The 20,428-nt window shown below is 37.4% G+C and overlaps 2 protein-coding genes across 5 annotated transcripts in view; both read left to right on the top strand.

Annotated features, from left to right (window-relative positions):
• The window catches only part of LOC110827995 (proton-coupled zinc antiporter SLC30A2), a 36,109-nt gene extending 28,574 nt beyond the window's left edge, over nucleotides 1-7,535 (top strand). For 2 of the 3 annotated variants that reach the window (XM_022060223.2, XM_022060222.2), the window contains exons 2-9: nucleotides 1,227-1,426; nucleotides 1,808-1,918; nucleotides 2,532-2,832; nucleotides 3,788-3,971; nucleotides 4,769-4,874; nucleotides 5,530-5,664; nucleotides 5,850-6,036; nucleotides 6,872-7,535. In XM_022060223.2, the coding sequence (XP_021915915.1) occupies nucleotides 1,227-1,426; nucleotides 1,808-1,918; nucleotides 2,532-2,832; nucleotides 3,788-3,971; nucleotides 4,769-4,874; nucleotides 5,530-5,664; nucleotides 5,850-5,995 (1,183 nt within the window). In that variant the 3' untranslated portion in view covers nucleotides 5,996-6,036; nucleotides 6,872-7,535. Of the gene's footprint in view, nucleotides 1-205; nucleotides 543-1,226; nucleotides 1,427-1,807; nucleotides 1,919-2,531; nucleotides 2,833-3,787; nucleotides 3,972-4,768; nucleotides 4,875-5,529; nucleotides 5,665-5,849; nucleotides 6,037-6,871 lie in introns of those variants that run through there. The other variant, XM_022060221.2, reaches the window with a different exon arrangement.
• Nucleotides 7,536-8,430: 895 nt separating this feature from the next.
• On the top strand, nucleotides 8,431-13,111 carry Tap42 (immunoglobulin binding protein Tap42). Of its 2 annotated transcripts, none has more exons than XM_022060225.2 (3): nucleotides 8,431-8,573; nucleotides 8,700-9,442; nucleotides 11,548-13,111. In XM_022060225.2, exons 1-3 carry the CDS (start codon nucleotides 8,457-8,459, stop codon nucleotides 11,753-11,755), a joined length of 1,068 nt encoding a protein of 355 aa, XP_021915917.2. In that variant the 5' UTR covers nucleotides 8,431-8,456; the 3' UTR covers nucleotides 11,756-13,111. The 2 variants fall into 2 exon arrangements, with proteins under 2 accessions (XP_021915917.2, XP_087203174.1); XM_087347048.1 differs by having other exon boundaries at nucleotides 11,485-11,617.
• Nucleotides 13,112-20,428: the final 7,317 nt, after the last annotated feature.

Raw genomic sequence — 20,428 nt, 5'->3', positions numbered from 1 at the left:
TTAAATAAAGTAATAAGTAGATATGGGATTAAATGTAGATGTAAAGAATGAGATTAATACTGTCTGCATTCTTCTTTGTGAGAAAAATGTGTAGGTCAGGTATTTAAGAGCATTCTGTCTGTAACATTGAACTTTGACCTGCCAACTCCACACGGCACCAAAGCAGTCTCATCCTCCCTTCCCATCTCCTCTCGTTATTTATACTGACTCAGTAATCAGTGATTAAACACTGTTCGCTTGTATGCTATCATGTTTTTAGAGCGGTGTGCAATGGTTTAATATGGTTGTAAAAGAAGTTGATAGATATATTACTAGCAGATGTATTTTGTACGTGGCACAAACTGCGTTGAATTAAAGTGTCCATTTGAATTTGAATATTTTTTTTTTCCTATAAATTTTTTCAGTATGTACATATATGTGAGAGGCAACTATTTTAAACGGTATTCTGTACACGTGTGCATGATTTAATTTATATTAAAGTTGTTTCATGTTGATAATTATCAGTGAAATATGACTTCCGAAGAGAAGCGCAGTTTAACACTGTAAGTGGCTACCCAATTGGCTGATGATATGACTAATTCTAACAGTTACAGTGCAGTGTTTCAAAATGTGTACTAGGGTAGTTGAATCCAGAAGTTTAAAATGACCTGTATCTCTTGCCCGGATGTGGGAAACAAAAAATGTTAGGATAAATGTTTTAGGTGAAATCTTGAATGTAGTTCAATCTGAGTGCATGCACTCATGACCTTGTATTGTTTGGATGGTTGCATCAGTAAGGATGAAATGGGTGTTAACGTGTGGCACGTGTGAGAGAAATGAGAATTGTCGATGAAATTTTAATTGAGAAAACCTTTGGGGAGTTACATGTAACAGCCAAAATCTGCCTGTCCCACTGCATTTCTCCCAAATATCAAGAGAATCCTGAGATCGTTTTATTCTTTAAGTTAGAAACATGTTGTTCAAAAACTTATATATCGGTTTTATAAACTATTCTGTTCCTCCCAAATTGTCCGTTGTAGAAAAAGGTGTTAACTGCAAAAAAAAATATTGAAATGTTTTGCACATTATGAAGATATTTCCATCTTTGAACATGTATATGCCGACTAAACTCCTTCTGTCCATTAATGGTTAATACACAAAAAATAGGTCTTTATATTCTCCCATTTATGTCAAGGTCTTCCAAGTGGTTTCTTCCCTTCAGGTTTTAGTTATTAATTCTGTTGCAGACTTTCGAAGAAGTCTGTCATATATGGGAGTCTTCCGGCTGATTCAACCAACCAGTCGACCATTCAGCATGTCATCTACTGTATCCATGGAAAGCCGAATGGTTGTTGTGTGTTGTCTGATTCAGAGATCATCGACCAGCCGATAAATGGCGACGCAACTTCTAACCACGAGCGGAAGGATCCCTTTACAGCGACAATTGGTAAAGATTTGTTCTTTAAATTGTTTGTACATTTCCTTCAGAAATATGTATTTACGTTGTGCGAGGTTCTCATTGTGGAGAAGACATTGATCTTGGTCTTACGGGTTGTAATGCCATGGTACAAGTACCTTTAAAATCATATAGGATATGTGTAGTAGCGAAGTTGTATTTATTCGGAGTTGAAATATCATGCTTTCAGGTTATAGTACAGATTTTATAATTTACCAGCTTTAAATGTATGAATGCAAAAAAGTAAAACCATAAAAAAGAAAAGTTATTACCGTCTGACTAGGGCACATCCTTAGAATATTAAAGGTAAATATACCAAAATGGAATGGACGAACTGCCCAAAACATGTCAGTCTTGTATGCTTGTTTCTAGTTGGGGAACATTGCCATCAGTTTATTCCCACCACAGTAGACAGAAAGGCGCGACGTAAACTGATCATCGCCAGTATTCTTTGTGTCGTCTTCATGATCGGAGAAGTCGTCGGTAAGTTCGAGAACATGTCATGTTCATATAATTGCTTCTTCACAAATTCTGTTTTCCCTTTCAGTTCCTGTATTATTTATCTGATTAAGGTTAAATTTGATAAGCATATTAAATTTCAAGTCACATTAATCTTTTAGTGTTGACTTGTCTCATCTGGCTTAGGATAAGGACCAATGGTGGACTCTTCTCAACATAGTAATGAAAATTTTGGTTCACTAAACAGCCGGGGATTTATCGACTAGCTAAGCACCTATCGGCTTCTCAAGACGGGCCTCTCTGCGTGAAGTTGGTCATTTCATTTTGCAAAAAGTTGGTATATATCTTAGAATTGAAATGTTTTAACAGATTAGAAAGGAAAATAATTCCTGACTCTATGCAGTGAGACATATCAAATGTGATTTGTATTTGCAATAAATATGTACACCAGTGAGCTTTGTAAAACATTATATAATGCATTCTGAAAATGTGTATACTCCTTTGATTTATGCCCCCCGTGTTACTTGTATTGATTTTGTCATGCGTGTTACATGTGGGACAAATTATTGTTAAGCCGTCATATATTTTATGATTTTCTGTGGCGTGCCTGAGATACTGTGATCTCGGTCTTATGCAGGTGGTTATCTGTCATCGAGTCTCGCCATAGCAACGGATGCAGCGCACTTACTCACTGATTTTGCAAGCTTTATGATCTCACTGTTTGCACTGTGGGTTGCATCACGGCCACCAACTCGCGTGATGAGTTTCGGCTGGCATCGAGCCGAAGTTCTGGGAGCGCTGACTTCTGTCCTCATGATATGGGTGGTCACTGGCATTCTGGTCTACCTAGCAGTACAGAGGGTCATCACTAGAGACTTCGAGATTGAGAGTACATCGATGCTCATCACGTCTGGTGTTGGAGTTGCAGTTAACTTGGTGTCAGTTTTACATTCTTCACTCTCTCTAAAATGCGATTATGGGCGTAGTTTTAAAACTGCTAGAGTGACCTGGCACGTAGTTCCAGGTTGAAAGAAATGAGCGTGAGTCATAAAATGAGGACATTCTTGTGATAATTAAATGATTCTCTTTCATACATGTGATCCTAAGTAATATCTCACCGCCAGCATGCCCAAAATTTTGCAGTACAACGTGAAGGAAGACTTAATATAACAGTCTGTATAATGCATTTTTCACCAATGATTTTGGTTATACAAAACTCTACCTGTTCTTTTATATTGAATTAGATGCGGTAACTCGGTAATATGTCTGGCTACTCACGGAATGGTTGGGCGTTCAGTTTACCTATAGAAAACCATGACATTAGTAGGCTTTATTGTTATCTGAGCTTTCTGCGCAATATACACTGGCTAAGTAAATGTTATAATGTATTAATTACTATGTAAGATTTGAGGTTTTCACAGCGGTGAGTATGAAGATTTCTGTCGTCTGGGTTGTTGCGCTGTGTAGTCTGGTCGATGTTTACCAACGTCATCAGGGCGATGAAACATTGGTTAACATCAACCAGACTACACAGCGCAACAACCCAGAAGACAGAAATCTTCATACTCTGATGAAGGAGGCAGTATGACCTCTGAAACGTTGGTTAACATCGACCAGACTACACAGCGCAACAACCCAGAAGACAGAAATCTTCATACTCTGATGAAGGAGGCAGTATGACCTCTGAAACGTTGGTTAACATCGACCAGACTACACGGCGCAACAACCCAGACGACAGAAATCTTATTAATTACTACTTACGTTTCATTTGTGAATGTTTGGGTTTATATAACAGGCAAAATACCTGTTATTCTGGGGTTGTGGTTTTTATTAACGTTTCCAGTGTAATGTCTGACGTGTTTGTACGGGGATTTACTTGTAAGGATTTTACAGGATGGGCATCACTCTTCATCAGCATGGCCACTCCCACAGCAGTTCCCATAACCGTGCAGAGAGTCAGATAGAAAGTCATAGTCCTCGGCAAAATATTAATGTTAGAGCTGCTTTCATCCATGTTTTGGGTGACTTTATCCAGAGCTTTGGCGTTTTTATAGCTGCTTTGGTAATATTTTTCAAGGTAAGGTGTTCATTCATTTTTGCGATACTAACTGTTGAAACTCAGTCTGGCAAAATAAAGGAAAGAGCATAATAACTTTACGCAAATATAACCTTTTTTGAAAGTTTGTTATTCGATTACGGAACTGTTACCCAGGTGTGGAGTGTGCTATCAAGCATTTTATTACCGTGGTTGAGGCAGATCATAACAGATGGCATTCATGGTCGTATACTTTTTAATTTCAAATATAACAACAGTGTATTGAAATATGAGGTGATTAAACTGTGTGTGAGTGCCTGAACACTTATGTTTCTACGTCTCTGATCTCGTCTATAGACACATTTTTGGTTGACGATGACTGTCTTCTGGCATGTAGTCTCGTAAAAATTGATTGAATTTTCACACGTGGTTAATGCCTCTGTCATCGCTGTGATGATAAAGGCACTAAATACTGTGAGAACCTGAAATCTAAAATTTTTTTAGTGAGAAATTTTTTTGCCCTACAAAGGATCAAGTTAAGGGCTTAGCACTTATTTCACTGTGCATTCTGTAGGGCTGTCACCCTGACTAACGATGGGGTTTAGCAGTTTACGTCAGCTGGACCATGAGTAAACCATAAAGCACAGATTTTAAAGGTTAAGTACAGAGGCTTTGGTCTGATCGTCAGCTGGGATGGTTTGTCTGCCAGTCATCCCCTCTCTCTTCCTATCGAATAAGATGGCCAAGTCAGGAAATGTAATGTCGTGGTTTCTGTGACTTAATGTATAATCTTGTAATAAATCAAAATTAACAGTGAACTGTGTGGTTGTGTGTTGCAGCCTACGTGGGTTCTAGTGGACCCAATTTGTACATTCCTCTTCTCTGTTTTGGTGCTAATAACAACCTTTGCAATCATCAAGGATACGATGCGGGTGCTAATGGAAGGTAAACACTAGCTGCCATTCTTTAGAATGATGATCAAAAATTTTGTAGCTGATTGCATTTATGATACAGTAAAACCTGCTTATTACAATGTCAAAAGGAATCTTTTTATGTTTCGTAGAGGCTTCTATCTATTGTAGATACTTGCTTTGAACGAAAACAAAATTGTGTGGTACTTATCATACGAGGGGCAGTCAATAAGTTCCCGGAATTGTGGTATAGCACTGTAATGGTAGGACATATGGCGCGTCCCCTTGAGGCCCATTTTCAGAGTAGGGAACAGCCAGAAGTCACTCGGAGCGAGATGCGGAGAGTATGGTGGTTGGGTCATGACGGGAATGCTTTTCTCGGCGAGGAATTGCCGCACAACCAGCGAGGTGTGGAATGCAACGGCCGAACTCCGGAAGATTCCAAACGAAGCCTTCCGCCGGTGCTTCCGACAATGGAGCAAGTGTGTGCGCGCAAGGGTCCTACTTTGAAGGTGATTAGGTAAGCGTTGCCATATGTCCTACCATTACAGTGCTATACCACAATTCCGGGTACTTTTTGACTGCCCCTCTTATGTATTTGTTTTTATAATCCAAATTATAAGCCAAAAATTCATGTACACTACAAATCTTCCCATATTATTGGCTGACTAACTGGGCTCTGTTTAAAGGTCTGCCCAAAGGGATGGACTTCACCCAAGTTATGAACACGTTCCTGAATATAGAGGGGGTGGTTCGAGTGCACAACTTGAGGATCTGGGCCCTGAGCATGGACAAAACAGCAATTTCAGCCCATCTTGCTGTTTGTAAGTTGTACCTTTGACTTGTAGATAAATCTCAAATTATTTCATATGAATAATATTTGGTTTTGTCATGTCAAGATACTCATACAAAATGATTCAAAGTAGTGTAAAATCAGTTTCTCAAAATTTGTATAGTATGGGGAAAATTTAGTTGATTAGGTTTGCTGCTTCTTTTCATGTTGATCCAGCTCTTGGAGCAAGTCCTCAGATGGTTCTCCAGCAGGCCTTGCATGATATCCGATCTCAATTCAACTTCTATGAGGTGACGTTGCAGATAGAGGCATTTGACCAGAACATGGAGGATTGTGTGCAGTGCAAGTGCCCAGATTCATAGCACATTCTATCTTGCGGTAACTGCAGTGCAGAGTGTGAGCGGCAAGTACCCAGATTTTCAGAAACGATTTCGTGAAACAAACATTCCTCCTAACACTTTCAGTATTCATTGATTATCATTAGCATTTTGCACGTTCAGCATAGGAGAAATTTGAAATAAACATGTGGGTTCATCTATATGCATCAGTTGTTTGATGGGATGGTGATCCCCTAATACAGTGGTCCCCAACGCGGTGCCCACGGGCGCCATGGCGCCCGCCAAGGCTTTTTTTTTTGGGTGCCCGCGTTGTTACGGAACGAGGTTATACTGAATAATGAAGGCCGTTCAACCACGAACATTATAAAATCAAAGCGCAGATCTCGACTTACTGACGCCCATCTTGACGATTGTTTGCGAGCAGCAACATCATGCTACAGTCCCAAATTTGAAAAACTGGCCGATGAAATGCGGCGCCAAACATCACACTAACTTCCCACTTGAGTAATAATAATTGTACCTATAAAAGTACGTATTTTTGATTGCATGGTTTCTTGTATCATTAAACGTCGTGTTGTTTTGCGTATTATTTGGTGTCCATATCTTATTTGTCCAGAGAACAGAAAATTTGGCTTTGTTAATTGGTTGGTGCCCGCCACGATCTCAGAAACTCTCAAAAAGGTTGGGGACCACTGCTCTAATACTATTCCATAAGCAACCATTAATATTTTTCCTCATGGCTTCATATCAGAGTAATTTCGTGTATAATAATTTTCTAAGAACAAACTTCTGAATGTTGTGTTGTGGAATGAAAGATCTCATTGCAGACAAAATTGTGCTCATAACAAAGAAAAATGAGTGTAAATACGTATTTGATAATTTTGTTGTGTGAAATTTCAGGTAAGCAGCACACAGACATCTTATAATGAGGCATGAATATAAAATGGAAGAACTACTTTGAAGGCAGTAATAACATCCGAGTTTCTAACTCTTTCCTGTATTCTGTACTTACATTAATTTAAATAAACTGTAATATGATCTTTCCTTTTTGTTGTCATATAAATAAATGTAATTCTAATAGTTATTATGATAAAATATGTGTGGATAAGGAATATAAACATTAAGAGGTCCTACAGCGCCTAGAAGAGACAATTATCTCCAAAAAGTGACGGAAGGCTTTGAAACAGAATCTGTGCTTCCCAAGTCTGCACTGAACGCAGTTTGCAGACAGAGAAGATCAAGAGTAATACTTCTGATAATTTCTGAAGATGTGCCTCCACTGTAGTTCATGTTATTAATTAAAAAATTGGATCGATATTCTAAATATTTATTACATTCTTATATGTTTTCAGATTTCAGAAATACAGTCTCATCATCATAATAAGTTTTATTTGATGATGGTATGTAATAGCATATAAATTGAAATGCAAACATATTACAACATATTTAATGTGTTAAAGAGTTATGAAAGTTAAGTCATGTTTTCTTTCTATTGTGTGTATGTTGTAAACTTACTTATATATGAATTCAGATGGAATTAAATTTAGTGCTTTGTAACATGTAATTTCTCTGAAATATTATTTTCACATCATCTCTGTTAATACTGAAGTTACATTTAAGTGAACTGTATCCATGTATACCAATATTAAGTATTTTGCAATAGTGTTCTATATACTACTTAAAATTCCATTATCATATTTTGTATCCTCTTTATTTTTTAAGTTCTATACAGCTGATGTAAGTTCCTCGCTGTCAATGCCGTTATGAACTTCTTCAATGGTGTGGTTAGGATCGTTATTTATTGAGCATGTTGCCTTATTAATATGATGGGTGTCTGACTCTAGCCAGGCTTTTCTGTAATTAGTGATGCACTGTTTATAAGTTGTGGAACAGAAACAGTGTTACTCTCAAAATATATCTGAGTTAATCTGCCGTTTATTACAACAGACTTATAAAGTTTGCAGTTTCAAATATATCGAGAGTTTTCAATGTTACAAGAACGGGCTGCTTCCTACCTTACTGTCTGGTTGCTAGCTTATAAATAAGGATAATTTATTGAAACTTCGTGGAACTTTATTAAAAATCTTAGGAAAGTTGTTTATACATTGTTTTGATTAACATTTGTTGTTTTATTGTGTTTATTAGTTCTTTAACTTAGGCTGTGCATATTTTTCATCATATGGGGTTATATCTTTGGGTCATTTGTATTACAACAGAGTTTGAACATTACTTTTTAATTGAAGTGTTGCCATTTATGTGTTTGAAAGTTGTGTGAGGTTAGAAAGGTGGAATAACATTAAAACCACATATTGCTCCATTTCAATCGCTTGAAATAAATACTGGCTTCAGGTGCATCTTCCCAAAAGAAAAGTTGCTATAAAATAAACCCGTAGAGGTATCGAAATCATATGCCGATAACGTCGACCACCCCATAGATGATAACTTATTATCTGTGATGACTAATCACTCTACTCTGTGGTTAAATATGGCGTCAAGTGAAGAACCGGGTGAGAAGAAAATTTCACAAATATTTGATGAAGGTATGAAGATTTTTGAAGATGTATCGAAAACTAGTGAAGCTACAAATAGCAGTACTGTTCAAGTAAGTACAACAAGATATATGAGTCGTATTTTGTTGAAAACATTTCAGATATTAGTTTATACTCAGAATACCTGTTACAAACGTAGGTTATATATATACTGCAATATTGTGTACTTTTGTTTTCAGGTAAAGGTTAAGAAAGCGATGCGTTTATTTGAAGAAGCTACAGAATTAGTGTCCATGGCAGGAATATTCAGTTCTAATGAAAGCATAGAAGAAGTTGCCACAAATAATATTAGATACTTTCTCCTTCCTGCCCTTTTGGGAACTCTTAGCTTGAAACTCTGTGTTGAAGACCGTTTCAATGTTGTGGAAACTGCAGAAATTTATTTCCGTGATTTTTTGAGACGTTGTAAGAGCTATGCTATTGTTGATGTTGGAATACCGGAACCTAAAGAAAATTCATCTGAATCTACTGAATCTGTACAACAGTCTCATGCTGCTGATCTAGCAGCTATGTCAAGACAACGTAATTCAAAGCTTCAGCGTTATAGGGAACAAAAGCAGTTGGAGAGTGAGCTAGAAGATATAAAGAGATCACTTTCCAGTATGAGTATAGTTGATGAAGAAGTTGAAAGAAAATATTACTTGACATTAATTAAAAACTTTGCCATCCAGGCTGTGGATGAACTTCATAGCATTGAAATGGAAAAACCACTATTGGAATATATGGCTAAGGTTAGGAAAGATGAACATTTTACGAGTGCAGGTGATAAAGTTAAAAAAGGGAAATTTCCTCCACCAAAACCTTTGCAGCCATTTATTATAACAAAAAATGAGGTTCAGAAGAAGGTGTTTGGTGCTGGGTATCCAAGCCTTCCTGTAATGACTGTGCAGGAGTTTTATGAGAAGCGAGTCAAGGATGGAGAGTGAGTACAAACTTACTGGATTTCATTTACTTTTAATTTTAGATTAACAAAAGAGTTGGTGGTTGACACCATCATTCTTACTGTCTTTAGTGACATGAATATAAATCTAATCAAGATGGAGTATGAGCTACAGGTGACTTTTTTTTTTTGGTCTTTCCTATCAAGGTTTTTGCATGTCCGCAGGATCATCAATATCCTCTCCATAGCCAATTTTTAAATATTACCTGCATCGAAGCTTCTCCAGATGAAACAGAAATTATGATAAGCTTAGAATTAAAGAATTCTAGTTACAGTTTGACATAACCGTACAGGATAATGGAACATTGCTGTACTTTTAAATGAAGTTTACCATTACTTGCAGTAACTTGTCGGTCTTTTCTCCAGATTTTTTATCCAGTAATCATCCGATTTTTTAAAAAGTCTGTGTACCATCCAGAAGCCAAAGTGGTATTTATTCAAAGCTACTCTGTGTAAAATCAGAAATAAATTATTGAATTTTGAGTTAACCCTGTGAAGTCAGGAATTAACCTGCATAATATTTAAACATTTAGTTTGTACCTTAAAGAAAACATTATATTTCTCCATTACATCATCAGTTGGATAATGCTGTTTAGGGAAATAACCATGGTTTACTCTGAGAATACTGTGACACCAATAGGTACACTTGGTGGACGAAATACAGAATTAGTGAATATTAAACCAAGTGGTATATGTGCTAGGGTTTAAAGAGTTAATTTTACAGGTGGAAAGAAACATGTTTGAACTTGGGGGAGCAGTGAAACAATAATTTCATTAGGAGGAGTTTCATAGTTGTTCTAAAATTATAACTGGAATGGTGATTTCAATCAAGAAAGTTGGGATTTTTAAAACATGTAACATTCATATAACATTTTTAAATTTTCACTGTATCCTGTTGTGTTAATTGTATAATTATCTTATTGTATTGATACTTGCAATACTTAACCATTGATGATGTTCATGCATTTTTAACATGTTTCAGTTGGTATTCATAAATCATCAATTTCGCTTCTGTTGTCTTATGCAATTTACTTAATTTTTTAAAATATAATTGTAAGAAAATAATGATTAAAAGTATCTAGCTGACAAAATCTTCAGGAATGGCTTTCATGTCATTGATATTTTATGCTATCATTTTTGTTTTTTTTTGGTTATGTTTTGTGTTTATTCTTTTTCTTCTTCTTGTTTCGGGCCTGGTTAAGTGTGACTAGTGAAATAGCGCAATAAACATAAAACACCATCACTGGTTAAGTTGTGAAAAATTATCGTAATAAAATCATAATTGATTATACAAAATTTCTGTTTGAAACCGCCATGAAATACTCAAAAACAAAGATGAATATGTGATGTTAAAATGTATCATAGGGAAATAGTATTTGAGGTTATGAATTATGTTCTCTTGTCTCCGGAAAAGTTGCAGTGGCGTTTTACGGTGTCGGTGATTATTAAGTTTCGCTGCAACGAGAACTATAAAACAGCAGAATTTCTGTTAACAGTTGACGGAGTAGGTTACTTTTTTAAGATAATTTTACCATTTATAAAGACATTTCGTAATATACGCAGGAAGAAAACATTTTTTATTGGTTCTTCTGAAAGGAGTCTTGTATTATTTTTCTTCTTAATATTAATTCCATGACAGTACTTCCTTCATCAGGTATCTCTTATTCTTCTTCTTCGATTTCTTACACACTCGGCAACACAAGATATTTGGTGTCATAGCGGTTTCTTTCGGAGATTCTCCAGTTTCGTGGTCAATTTAATGATGCTATATCAACTTAATAGAGGCAAATGAAGAGTGATGGAATGTTATCTGACTGATGGTTTTGAAAGAATTTTGTTTGGATTACTGTCCAGAGGAAAATTGTAAAATCTCGTTTAACATAGCCAGTCTGCCAGTCGAGACTAGAATCAAATACTTCCCAAATGGAAATCAGCGGTGCGCATAAAATACTGAGGATAACAGTGAATGAATGCGACAAAATATCACCTGCTTTTGACGCTTGTTAACATATTTGTGTCTGCAGTGAATTAGAAGATTGGCGGACAAGCTGATGACGAGTGTTTGACTAGTGATTGGATTTTTCCAGCTGGCCAGACCCAAGTAAACAGAAGCCAGCTTCACTGCTAGAAATGGCAGCGATGGGGGACCCAAACCGTGTCTCTGAAGAGGAAGACGCAGAGAAGGAGATGAGAATGGAAAGGGATGATCCAAAGCTATTAAAAGATGCCAGAGACTGGGATGAATACAAGGATGATCATCGTAAGGGTTGGGGTAACAGGATGAATCGCAGCTAAGGACACTGGAAGGACGCGAATGCCGCGTGATTCTGGATCATGTTTTCTGGGATTCTGAATCAGATTGTAAAACATTTGATGAATTGTTGTGATGTCTTTTCTCAACTTTTATTGTCCATACACAAAATTGTTAAAAAGCAGGAACTGAAGTTGATATATTCACGTCTGTAATGACGCTGAGTTGGTTTTCATGCGTTTACCTTGTGTCAGACCACGCTGTACTTCAGGTGGAGTAGGATTTGTTTTAAATGTTGCTGAAAATGAGAGGAATTGTTGACTTGTTCTCGTATCCAAACTTCTTTTTCGATATCTCTCATCTTAGATGCTCGTAATGATACTGGAATCGCTAGATAATTTGGTTCTTGTATAATTTAATCATTCGTTTGGTCAGAAGAAATTCTTATTTGTTGCTCAGTTCATTGCATGTTTGTAAATGTTCGTTACACTTCCGCGAGACGGTGAAATTTGTCTGTCGTTATGATTGTCCCTTGACTTTTGTGGCAGTATCACATGTTTGGTGTGATTTCCTCGTAAACGGCTGACAGTTTCACATTTAGCGATGGATCCACGATCAAGCAATTATGACCCGCTTCTCTCATCCCTTATATTACAGAAGAGCTTGAAGCGACAGCCATATTTACGGACACACAACGTAGTTGTTTTCTTGACTTTGTTCATTCGTTGTTGATTTATTGTGCTTCAGTAAACTACGTTTGATGAGAAATAAATTGCAGAATTCAAGTTGTTGACGAATACATCCGCTGACCGCCAATCCTAGAAACTGTAGTACTGGATCTCTGCCCAGAAGTCCTTGATAATGTATGTGATCGAAGTTCCTGTCACTGGTGTATGTCGTTATCGACGCCGTGTAGTCTGAGCTGTTGAAAACGCGTCGTTAAATAAACCACAAATAATAAACGTGTCGCCGGTTGAAGTATATCGTTGATTATAGGGTTTCCGTGAAGTTTTGTGCAGGTAGTCGGTAATGTTAAATGAAAATTTGAAAATTTTTTAATTTCTTAGATGAATTCGGTATTTAGCACAACCATAAATTGTTTATCCGCTGTTTGCTGGCTACCTAATTGGAAAATAAGACATGACAAATCTTGATTAATGAATTAATATTTAGTTTTTCTTTTATATAGTTTTTGTTCTTAATTATTTCTAGTAATTTATATCGGGCCACAAATATTTCTGCGGTTATTTAATCGCTACAGTCAATAGCAAGACACGTAATCTGTTATGGATTGAATTAGGATTAGTCTGTAGCTCGTGTGTTATGATTTCTGTCAAATATAAAACCATGTAATGCTATTAACCATTATAGATATAAATTGAATAAAATAACAGATGTCATGATGTTATATTAAATTTCCTACCTTTCCCTTTTAATTATTTTAACCACTTTTTATCTCACCGTTCTAATTCACAATTATGGTTGTTATTCCGTATTTCTTTCGGAATTGTTACTCTAATTTTCCATTAAGCTCGTGACAGTGAGCGTTGTTGCAAGAATTTATAATTCAGCTTCAGTCTCGTGGGCTTTTCTGACCGTCGTATCCTCCTCAGAACCTTCGACTTTCAACAAGTTCAGAGATGATGACTTTGAACTCTGAGAAGCTAACGTTCACTCAGCCGTTATTTCCGAAATGTTCCGGTGTTCGAACTTGATTTTTATGTTGTCACGGATTTTTGCAATTGACGAGCTTGTTAAGTATATTATATTGAAAGTGGATTAATGCCAATAAATTAACCATTTAAAGACAGGTATAATCTATACATTCTCAGAATAAACAATTAATTTCTTCAAACATCATTATCCAATCGATCTCTTTAATGGCGAAGTTGATATGGATTGAATTATTAACTATTATTACGTGAGCTTTGGCTTAAAGGGGTTAATACATTGTCACTGGCACTATTGACAACGAAATATTGATTATATTTTTCTGTATTTCTATCCATATTATTTTGATAGTTTATTATATTCTATCTGTTATTAAAGATACTGTTTTAAGCTTCATTTGTGCCAGCATTTTTCAGTCTTTAGCAGGTGCTGAATATATTTTTTTATCAAGTCACCGCGAACCATTTATAATTCACCAGCTCATCGGGTTATAATTTTGTGTATGACACATTTTTGCTGTTAGATGCTTGGTTTTCAGTAATGAATACTGAAAATTATGGTATCCAGGGATGATATGTGTAAGAGGGAAATGTATTACTGGCTCATCGATAAAACTATAAAACCATGAATCGAAATGTGAGCCCAGAAAAGAGAAATATACGAAATGTCCCTGTTCATTACAATCCGCGCGTTTTTGGAAACTTTCTTGAACTCTTATAACATTCTTTTCGAACGTAGAAATCTCCTACGGACGGAAAAGGCTTTCTATTTGGGTAATATCTGGAGACAGGATCCGCCAACGTTCTGGTCATGAGACAGCATAACTTCCGGTTCGTTACAGCTGTGGAAGTGACAGTGTTTGAGATTGTGACCTGCTTCGCAGTGACCATTCTGTCTCCCGTGCCGATACGCTCCCATTCAGAGCTGCATCAAGGATATCTCCTCATTAACAAACTCGGATTCATTACTAGTCACGTAAGATCGCGTTCTCTGACGTGAACATGAAAGGCAGTATTTTTCAACCGCAGGCCGAAGACGGACCTAACTCTCTTGTCATGTTTCCGGTGGATCCCTGGTATAAAGAGTTCCAAAAGGTCTTATCGTAACCTGATATCTTCTGACTCAGGGCAACGAAAAATCCTAACCAAAGGCTAATGGTTATTCGGAGAGAACATTAGCGCCCTCGTACAGATAACCACTGGCCTTTGTCGGAATACACGGCGTCATAACCCAGCTGACCAGAGCTGATATTTTCAGTAAGAACCTTAGAATCTCGTACGATATGGTTTATGTTGAGATTTTTTGAGAGAGTGTCAGAATTGCGCGTGTTTTATCGCCTCCCCCCCCCCCCCCAACTTGCTTGTTTTTGGGTGATGTGGACAGCGTATTTCTAAGTTTAGCCGAGGTTAAATGTTGGAATTACGCATTAGTTACAAAAAATACCTGGTTTCTTCTCATGCACACCTTAGTATAAAGAATTGCGAAGAGATGTCTTGCAGCCAGCCTTCGCACCACGCCCTATCAACATTGACCTCAATAGACGAGTCGGCAGGTTGACTAACCTTAATAAACCGCAGAACGGCGTATCGACTTGTGGGGTAATGCTAGAGGAACATTTCAGGTCTTACTGAGTGATTCCGAGCCTTGAAACAGTTAAATAAACGGATTTACGATAGGCTGGAAACCTATCTTGGATGTAACAGGAAATGCGTGCGGAATTTTTGGGATGAAACTTCTTTGAAATGGATCACTTGGTACATAAAAAAGGAGAATGTAGGAATGTCTCTGTGTGGATTATATGAAAAAAAAAATTTAGGATTAATTTTGTAATTGCAGTTTGCAAAGCTTCCAATGCATTAATTTTGACCTCTGACCTCTATCAAGAGCAGAGGTAAAGAATTCGTGGAGTTTTAGCCGCAGTCTTTGAGACGATGTGATAAAGTCCACTGTGTCCTATTCAGTATTTGGTTTAATGCGTCACGTAATATCCTGAAAATACCATTCACAATATAATACCGATTACTCGAATTTATTATTAAAGTATTTTCAGACGCTCGTGTAATTAACAAATTTTGAACTTTATAATATTTCTCGCCAGGTACCCCTGTGAGTCATTTAATGGGGCGGGCCCTGCATTGTACCTGACGTGTGTCATCTAGGTGGGCCCTCTGAACTAGAATTTGTCCTTACATACTTGAGCCACGGCCAAACCTGAAACATGACAATGGATTTAGGGCGAAAGTCATAGGTGGTTATGACCTCAATCCAATTTCTTCGGTTTTCATCACTCACATTTTTACAAATCTTCAGGATGCGTGACAATTATCGAACCAATCAGTTACTTTATTAATTCATTTGCACACTCCCAACTTTTACTGGTGTCATAATTTATTCTTAAGTCTTAAAGTCTTACTCTTGTTCCAAAAACTAATTTCTACGTATTATAATCTTTCTTTGTCTCATATTTTTGAGTGTCTAAGTTTTTGAACCGCGTAAAAACTGGGACTGTTATTGGTGTATAATACATTTAATTTATTTCTTATATATTTTTTTTACTTTTGTGCCATATATATCGATGTTAAGTCAGTTTTACATCCACACGAAGTAGAGTAGGCATCTCAAGGTCATTTAACTATGACTTCCTTCTTACCAAGTTTCATGAAAATCGACCAGACGTGGTAAAACCATAACATTCTTTTTCTGGATATATGCCGAAATATTTGTCTATGAACATCCAAATATGGTGCAGTGTAATCTCAACAAAAAAAAATTATTAACTTTGATTTGAGAAAATAGACCTCGTCCAGTAATTGTGATACTTTTTTCCGCTCTGTTTTCTGAAGTTATATCACGTAATTGATGTTGGAATAAATATAAAATAGCAATTAGTAATTCCTCACGACGCGTTCAGAATTAATTGAAACACGCAAAACCGAGCGTAGTCTACCCACTTTTCTACAGATCCGCTCTCTTTTCTGTGCTGTGGTGTTTGTTGGTAACATTACTTATATTATTATATCTTCTGTTACTCGTAGCTTCATTCTATCGTCCTTTTCATTCATAACTTAAAATCACTAATTCATTATATTAACTATTTCTAAGAAATAGAGTCCTTATTGATGTCCTAATGGGTACTCAGCTGTCTAAGAAATTCCCTACCCATGGAACCCAAAGGTTTAGGACCTTGTATCGGGTCATTATATCTGTAATTATTGGTATTTAATTAATGGGAAACATTTTTAAGGATAGTTTACCTAACCCTTTAAAGCCCAGTGGTAAATATGTTATTATTATTCAGTGTTCTGTCTTACGACAGGTCCATTGCTCTGCCCAAAAAGAGCTCTCCAGTTTTCCCTATTCTCAGCTTCTCGTTTTAATTCCTGGAACTTTACTAATTTTATTTATTATTTATGGGCTTGACATGATTATGAGAGAAAAACAGCGATTAATTTCTTAAACAGCGTCAACCAGTTGATCTCTGTAATGGTGAAGTGTTGTGCTTTCTTTGCGGTACGGACTGAATTCTTACGTAATATTTATACGAGATTCGGCTTCAAAGGATTAACCAGTCGATCTTTGTAATGGTGAAGTGTGGTGTTTTCTTCGCGGTACGGACTGAATTCTTACGTAATATTTATATGAGCTTCGACTTCTGGGGTTAACCAGTCGATCTTTGTAATGGTGAAGTGTGGTGTTTTCTTCGCGGTACGGACTGAATTCTGAAATGGATATGCTTTTCCCGAGGAAACCAAAAAGCTTTTTTTTTTTTTTCGAGTATCGATCCTCGAATCGAATCGTACACTTCTTCAGTGTCCCGCATCTCTGCGTCAGAACACATGTTCACATTTGTGCGGTGGTTCACTAACCTACATCATAAACGCGGTGTCTCGGACTCGAGACGGTGCGATACAGGTTGTTCAAGAAGTTATTCATCTCTCAGAAATATGACGCATTTTTCTTTTTTTTATACGCGCACTTCGTGAAAATTGTACACCACCTGTTTTCTTTGATTTGTACGTACGTGGTTACTAACAAGTACCACTTCACAAAATTACATTTGTGTGGTGTTAAAAGCTTACTTAAGATGAAATTTCAAGTTTCACGGGAGACGATGGCTGTATTCTGAGATGTTGCGCCTTGTGGTCTGGTAGACATTGACCGGCTTTTCAGATGTGCTTGCTGCCTCCATCATCTGGTTATCGCCCTGATGTTGGAGACTGAATCAGCACTTAAAATTTTGGTCAATATCTACGTAACATCTCAGAAGGCGAAAGTCAGCAGATTTAATCCTCAAGACCTATAATTTGTTGCGATTTAATAGAAATACTTATTTGCGTCAACTATATTCTCCATTGAGTTGAGGTGTTCTGTGTCTTTCCCGCGCAATTCCAATATAGTAACTTTTTGAAAAGCAACAAATCGTGTTTAAAAATTCAAATTACGTTGCCTGATTTATTAGGTTATCACAGCTGTGTGTAGTGCCGTGTGGAGTTACAGATGGATACCGAATTTTCGGAGGAACATTCTGCCTCCATCTTCAGTGCTGAAGGCAGCTGAAAAAATATTTTAAAATGAGGATTCACGCCGTTCTTATACCAGTACGTCGGGTGATATTATTTATGTGTTAAAAAGTGCAAAATTAAATTTCGGCCAGACCTGGAATCTCGCCCTGTGTTTACGTCTGATTCTTTGGGTCTAGATCTAATATGTTAATTAACCTTGCAGCTGAACTGTGGGACACAAAATCAGGGACATGACGTCGCTGTTTGACACCCATGTAACTGTCCTCTGTGCGTTCTTTACGACCTTGTCGCGGTCACTGTAAGAGTGAATGGCCTGCTTTGGTTTCCTGATTCGGAAAATTGCTGCTTGGAAGTTACTCGAAGCGAGACTTGTAAAAATTCAAACATTCAAATGATAGTCCAGAATATCTACAAAAATGTAGTGTTAAAACCGTTGCCATGGTAATGATGTTGAGATATTTTGTGGCCTTGTGGGACGATATTTATGAGTTTGTGTGTTTACGACTTTAGATTTTTTTCGTTATTTACTAAATTTACTACTTAAATATGTTTAACTTAACTCCACACCGGCCCTGGGGCCCACGTAGCCTCCTGTTCAATGATACTGAGGTTCTTTTCTCTGGGGATAAAGCGGCCGGAACATGAAGCTAACCACTCACCTCCATCTAGTGTCGAAGTTTGGTGGATCTGTACTTCCACTCCTCCATACCTCTTTATGGTAACTTTGCCTTATATTTTTTTTATTATTATTTAGTGTTCTGTCTGACGACAGGTCCATATGAACAGGATCCTTCCATCCTTTTCTCGGACTGGGACCTGTTCATATACGTTCTTGGCAGATGATCCAGAAGTGGTTTGCCATTGCCTTCTTCTGTGTGTGAATGGAGTAATTGTTGGGATGCCACGGAGGAAAACTCCGTGTTGCCTAGACCACGGCCTTGCCCAACACAAGTTATAAATTCGGGCACCGTCGGGAATCGAACCCGAGACCCCCCAGGATTACAAGGCCAGCGTTCTAACCGCTAGATCACCGTGGCGGTACGCCAGCTAAATATCACAGCAAAATAACGGGTTTGTTGGAAATAAGAGCATTAATAAGTGCGAGAAACACGATGTTTACTCATTCACTGGGAGAGAAGCTTTTGAACTGCCTAAGACCAGCTGTCATTGTCAAGAGTACAAATTATGGAGCTTCGCATTGTTTCTGTAGTCTGTGTATAAAAATACGTTTAGAGGGGAAAAATAATAGACGGAGTGAGGTTATGTTGAGGCAGTGAAGGACGACTCGACAATGGTACCACGCAAGATTGCCAGATAATTGCACAATGCCCACCGTAGAGGAAGTGAATGTTGAAGCAAGATTAGCTTTGAATATGGGCTAATGTCATGTGAAAATGTCTCATTACCTCAGCAGTTTAGAACCTGAGAACCAGGTAGAATATCTGTAACACGTGTGATTTGGTTTCTGGATGTCGTTCGAATCTCGGACAGGGAAGTCGACTGTCATTACATACGATATTCTGTGTTGACCTTAGTCTCTGTTGATCAATATCATTAATACAACTTCCTACTTCTCAATTCGTTTATCTTTCTTTTGTTTCATGTAGGTTATTGTCCGATCGATAGATGGCTCTTATGTTTTTTTTATGTTCGGTTATCGCATGTTTATGTCTGCATTTATAACTGCCAGTGATGGAAATTATGGATTATGGACTATGAAACCTGGTCTTGTCTTCAGGCAATAGGTTTCAGCATTCAACGCGGCTGGCTGTTGAACATTTGCTACTCTAAATTGGTATATCACAGAATTTTTCAAGATGGCTTCGTCTATGTGTGAAATATTTTAAACGTACAATTTCTGTCAGCTTGCGGGAGACGAAATACCTGCTCGCAGTGCATAAGGCGTACACAAAAACAAGGCCTGTTGTTGAATCGGTTCAGAACAAGGTTACTGGTACAACACTACACGCGTAGCCGCAAGCATTTGTTCACTAGCTAGTTACATTAAGCTGCCACCAGTTCTTGAAATGGCGCTTTACTCAACTGTAGGTTAAAACATTAATTTGCTGTTAGAACGCTGGCCTTGTAATCCTGGGGTCTCGGGTTCGATTCCCGGCGGTGCCCGAATTTATAACTTGTGTTGGGCAAGGCCGTGGTCTAGGCAACACGGAGTTTTCCTCCGTGGCATCCCAACAATTACTCCATTCACACACAGAAGAAGGCAATGGCAAACCACTTCTGGATCATCTGCCAAGAACGTATATGAACAGGTCCCAGTCCGAGAAAAGGATGGAAGGATCCTGTTCATATGGACCTGTCGTCAGACAGAACACTAAATAAAAAAAAAAGGTCATTGTTGTGAATAATATTATTATCATAATGTTGGGGAATTTCTTACAACTAAAGGAATATGTATTTAAAACATTTTTTAGTGTATTTATATTTTTGAACTTAAATCGTGTGTCAGTTTTTAAATTTCTGGCGCAGTTACTGGAATTCTTGTAAGTAGAAGTTTTAATGTTC

Source organism: Zootermopsis nevadensis, unplaced genomic scaffold (genome assembly GCF_977971745.1).
Source record: "Zootermopsis nevadensis isolate Lab colony 2312 unplaced genomic scaffold, Znev_1.0 Znev_ptg000011l, whole genome shotgun sequence".
In the NCBI taxonomy this organism is placed as follows: domain Eukaryota; kingdom Metazoa; phylum Arthropoda; class Insecta; order Blattodea; family Termopsidae; genus Zootermopsis; species Zootermopsis nevadensis.
This window is presented reverse-complemented; position numbering and strand designations above follow the sequence as displayed.

What these genes read in the sequence shown, in the direction of transcription:
- Tap42 (XM_022060225.2), top strand. Translation starts at nt 8,457, where the DNA reads ATGGCGTCAAGTGAAGAACCGGGTGAGAAGAAAATTTCACAAATATTT. An exon ending in CAAATAGCAGTACTGTTCAA is followed by an intron (nt 8,574 to 8,699) that starts GTAAGTACAACA and finishes TTTTGTTTTCAG; the next exon opens with GTAAAGGTTAAGAAAGCGAT. An exon ending in AAGCGAGTCAAGGATGGAGA is followed by an intron (nt 9,443 to 11,547) that starts GTGAGTACAAAC and finishes GGATTTTTCCAG; the next exon opens with CTGGCCAGACCCAAGTAAAC.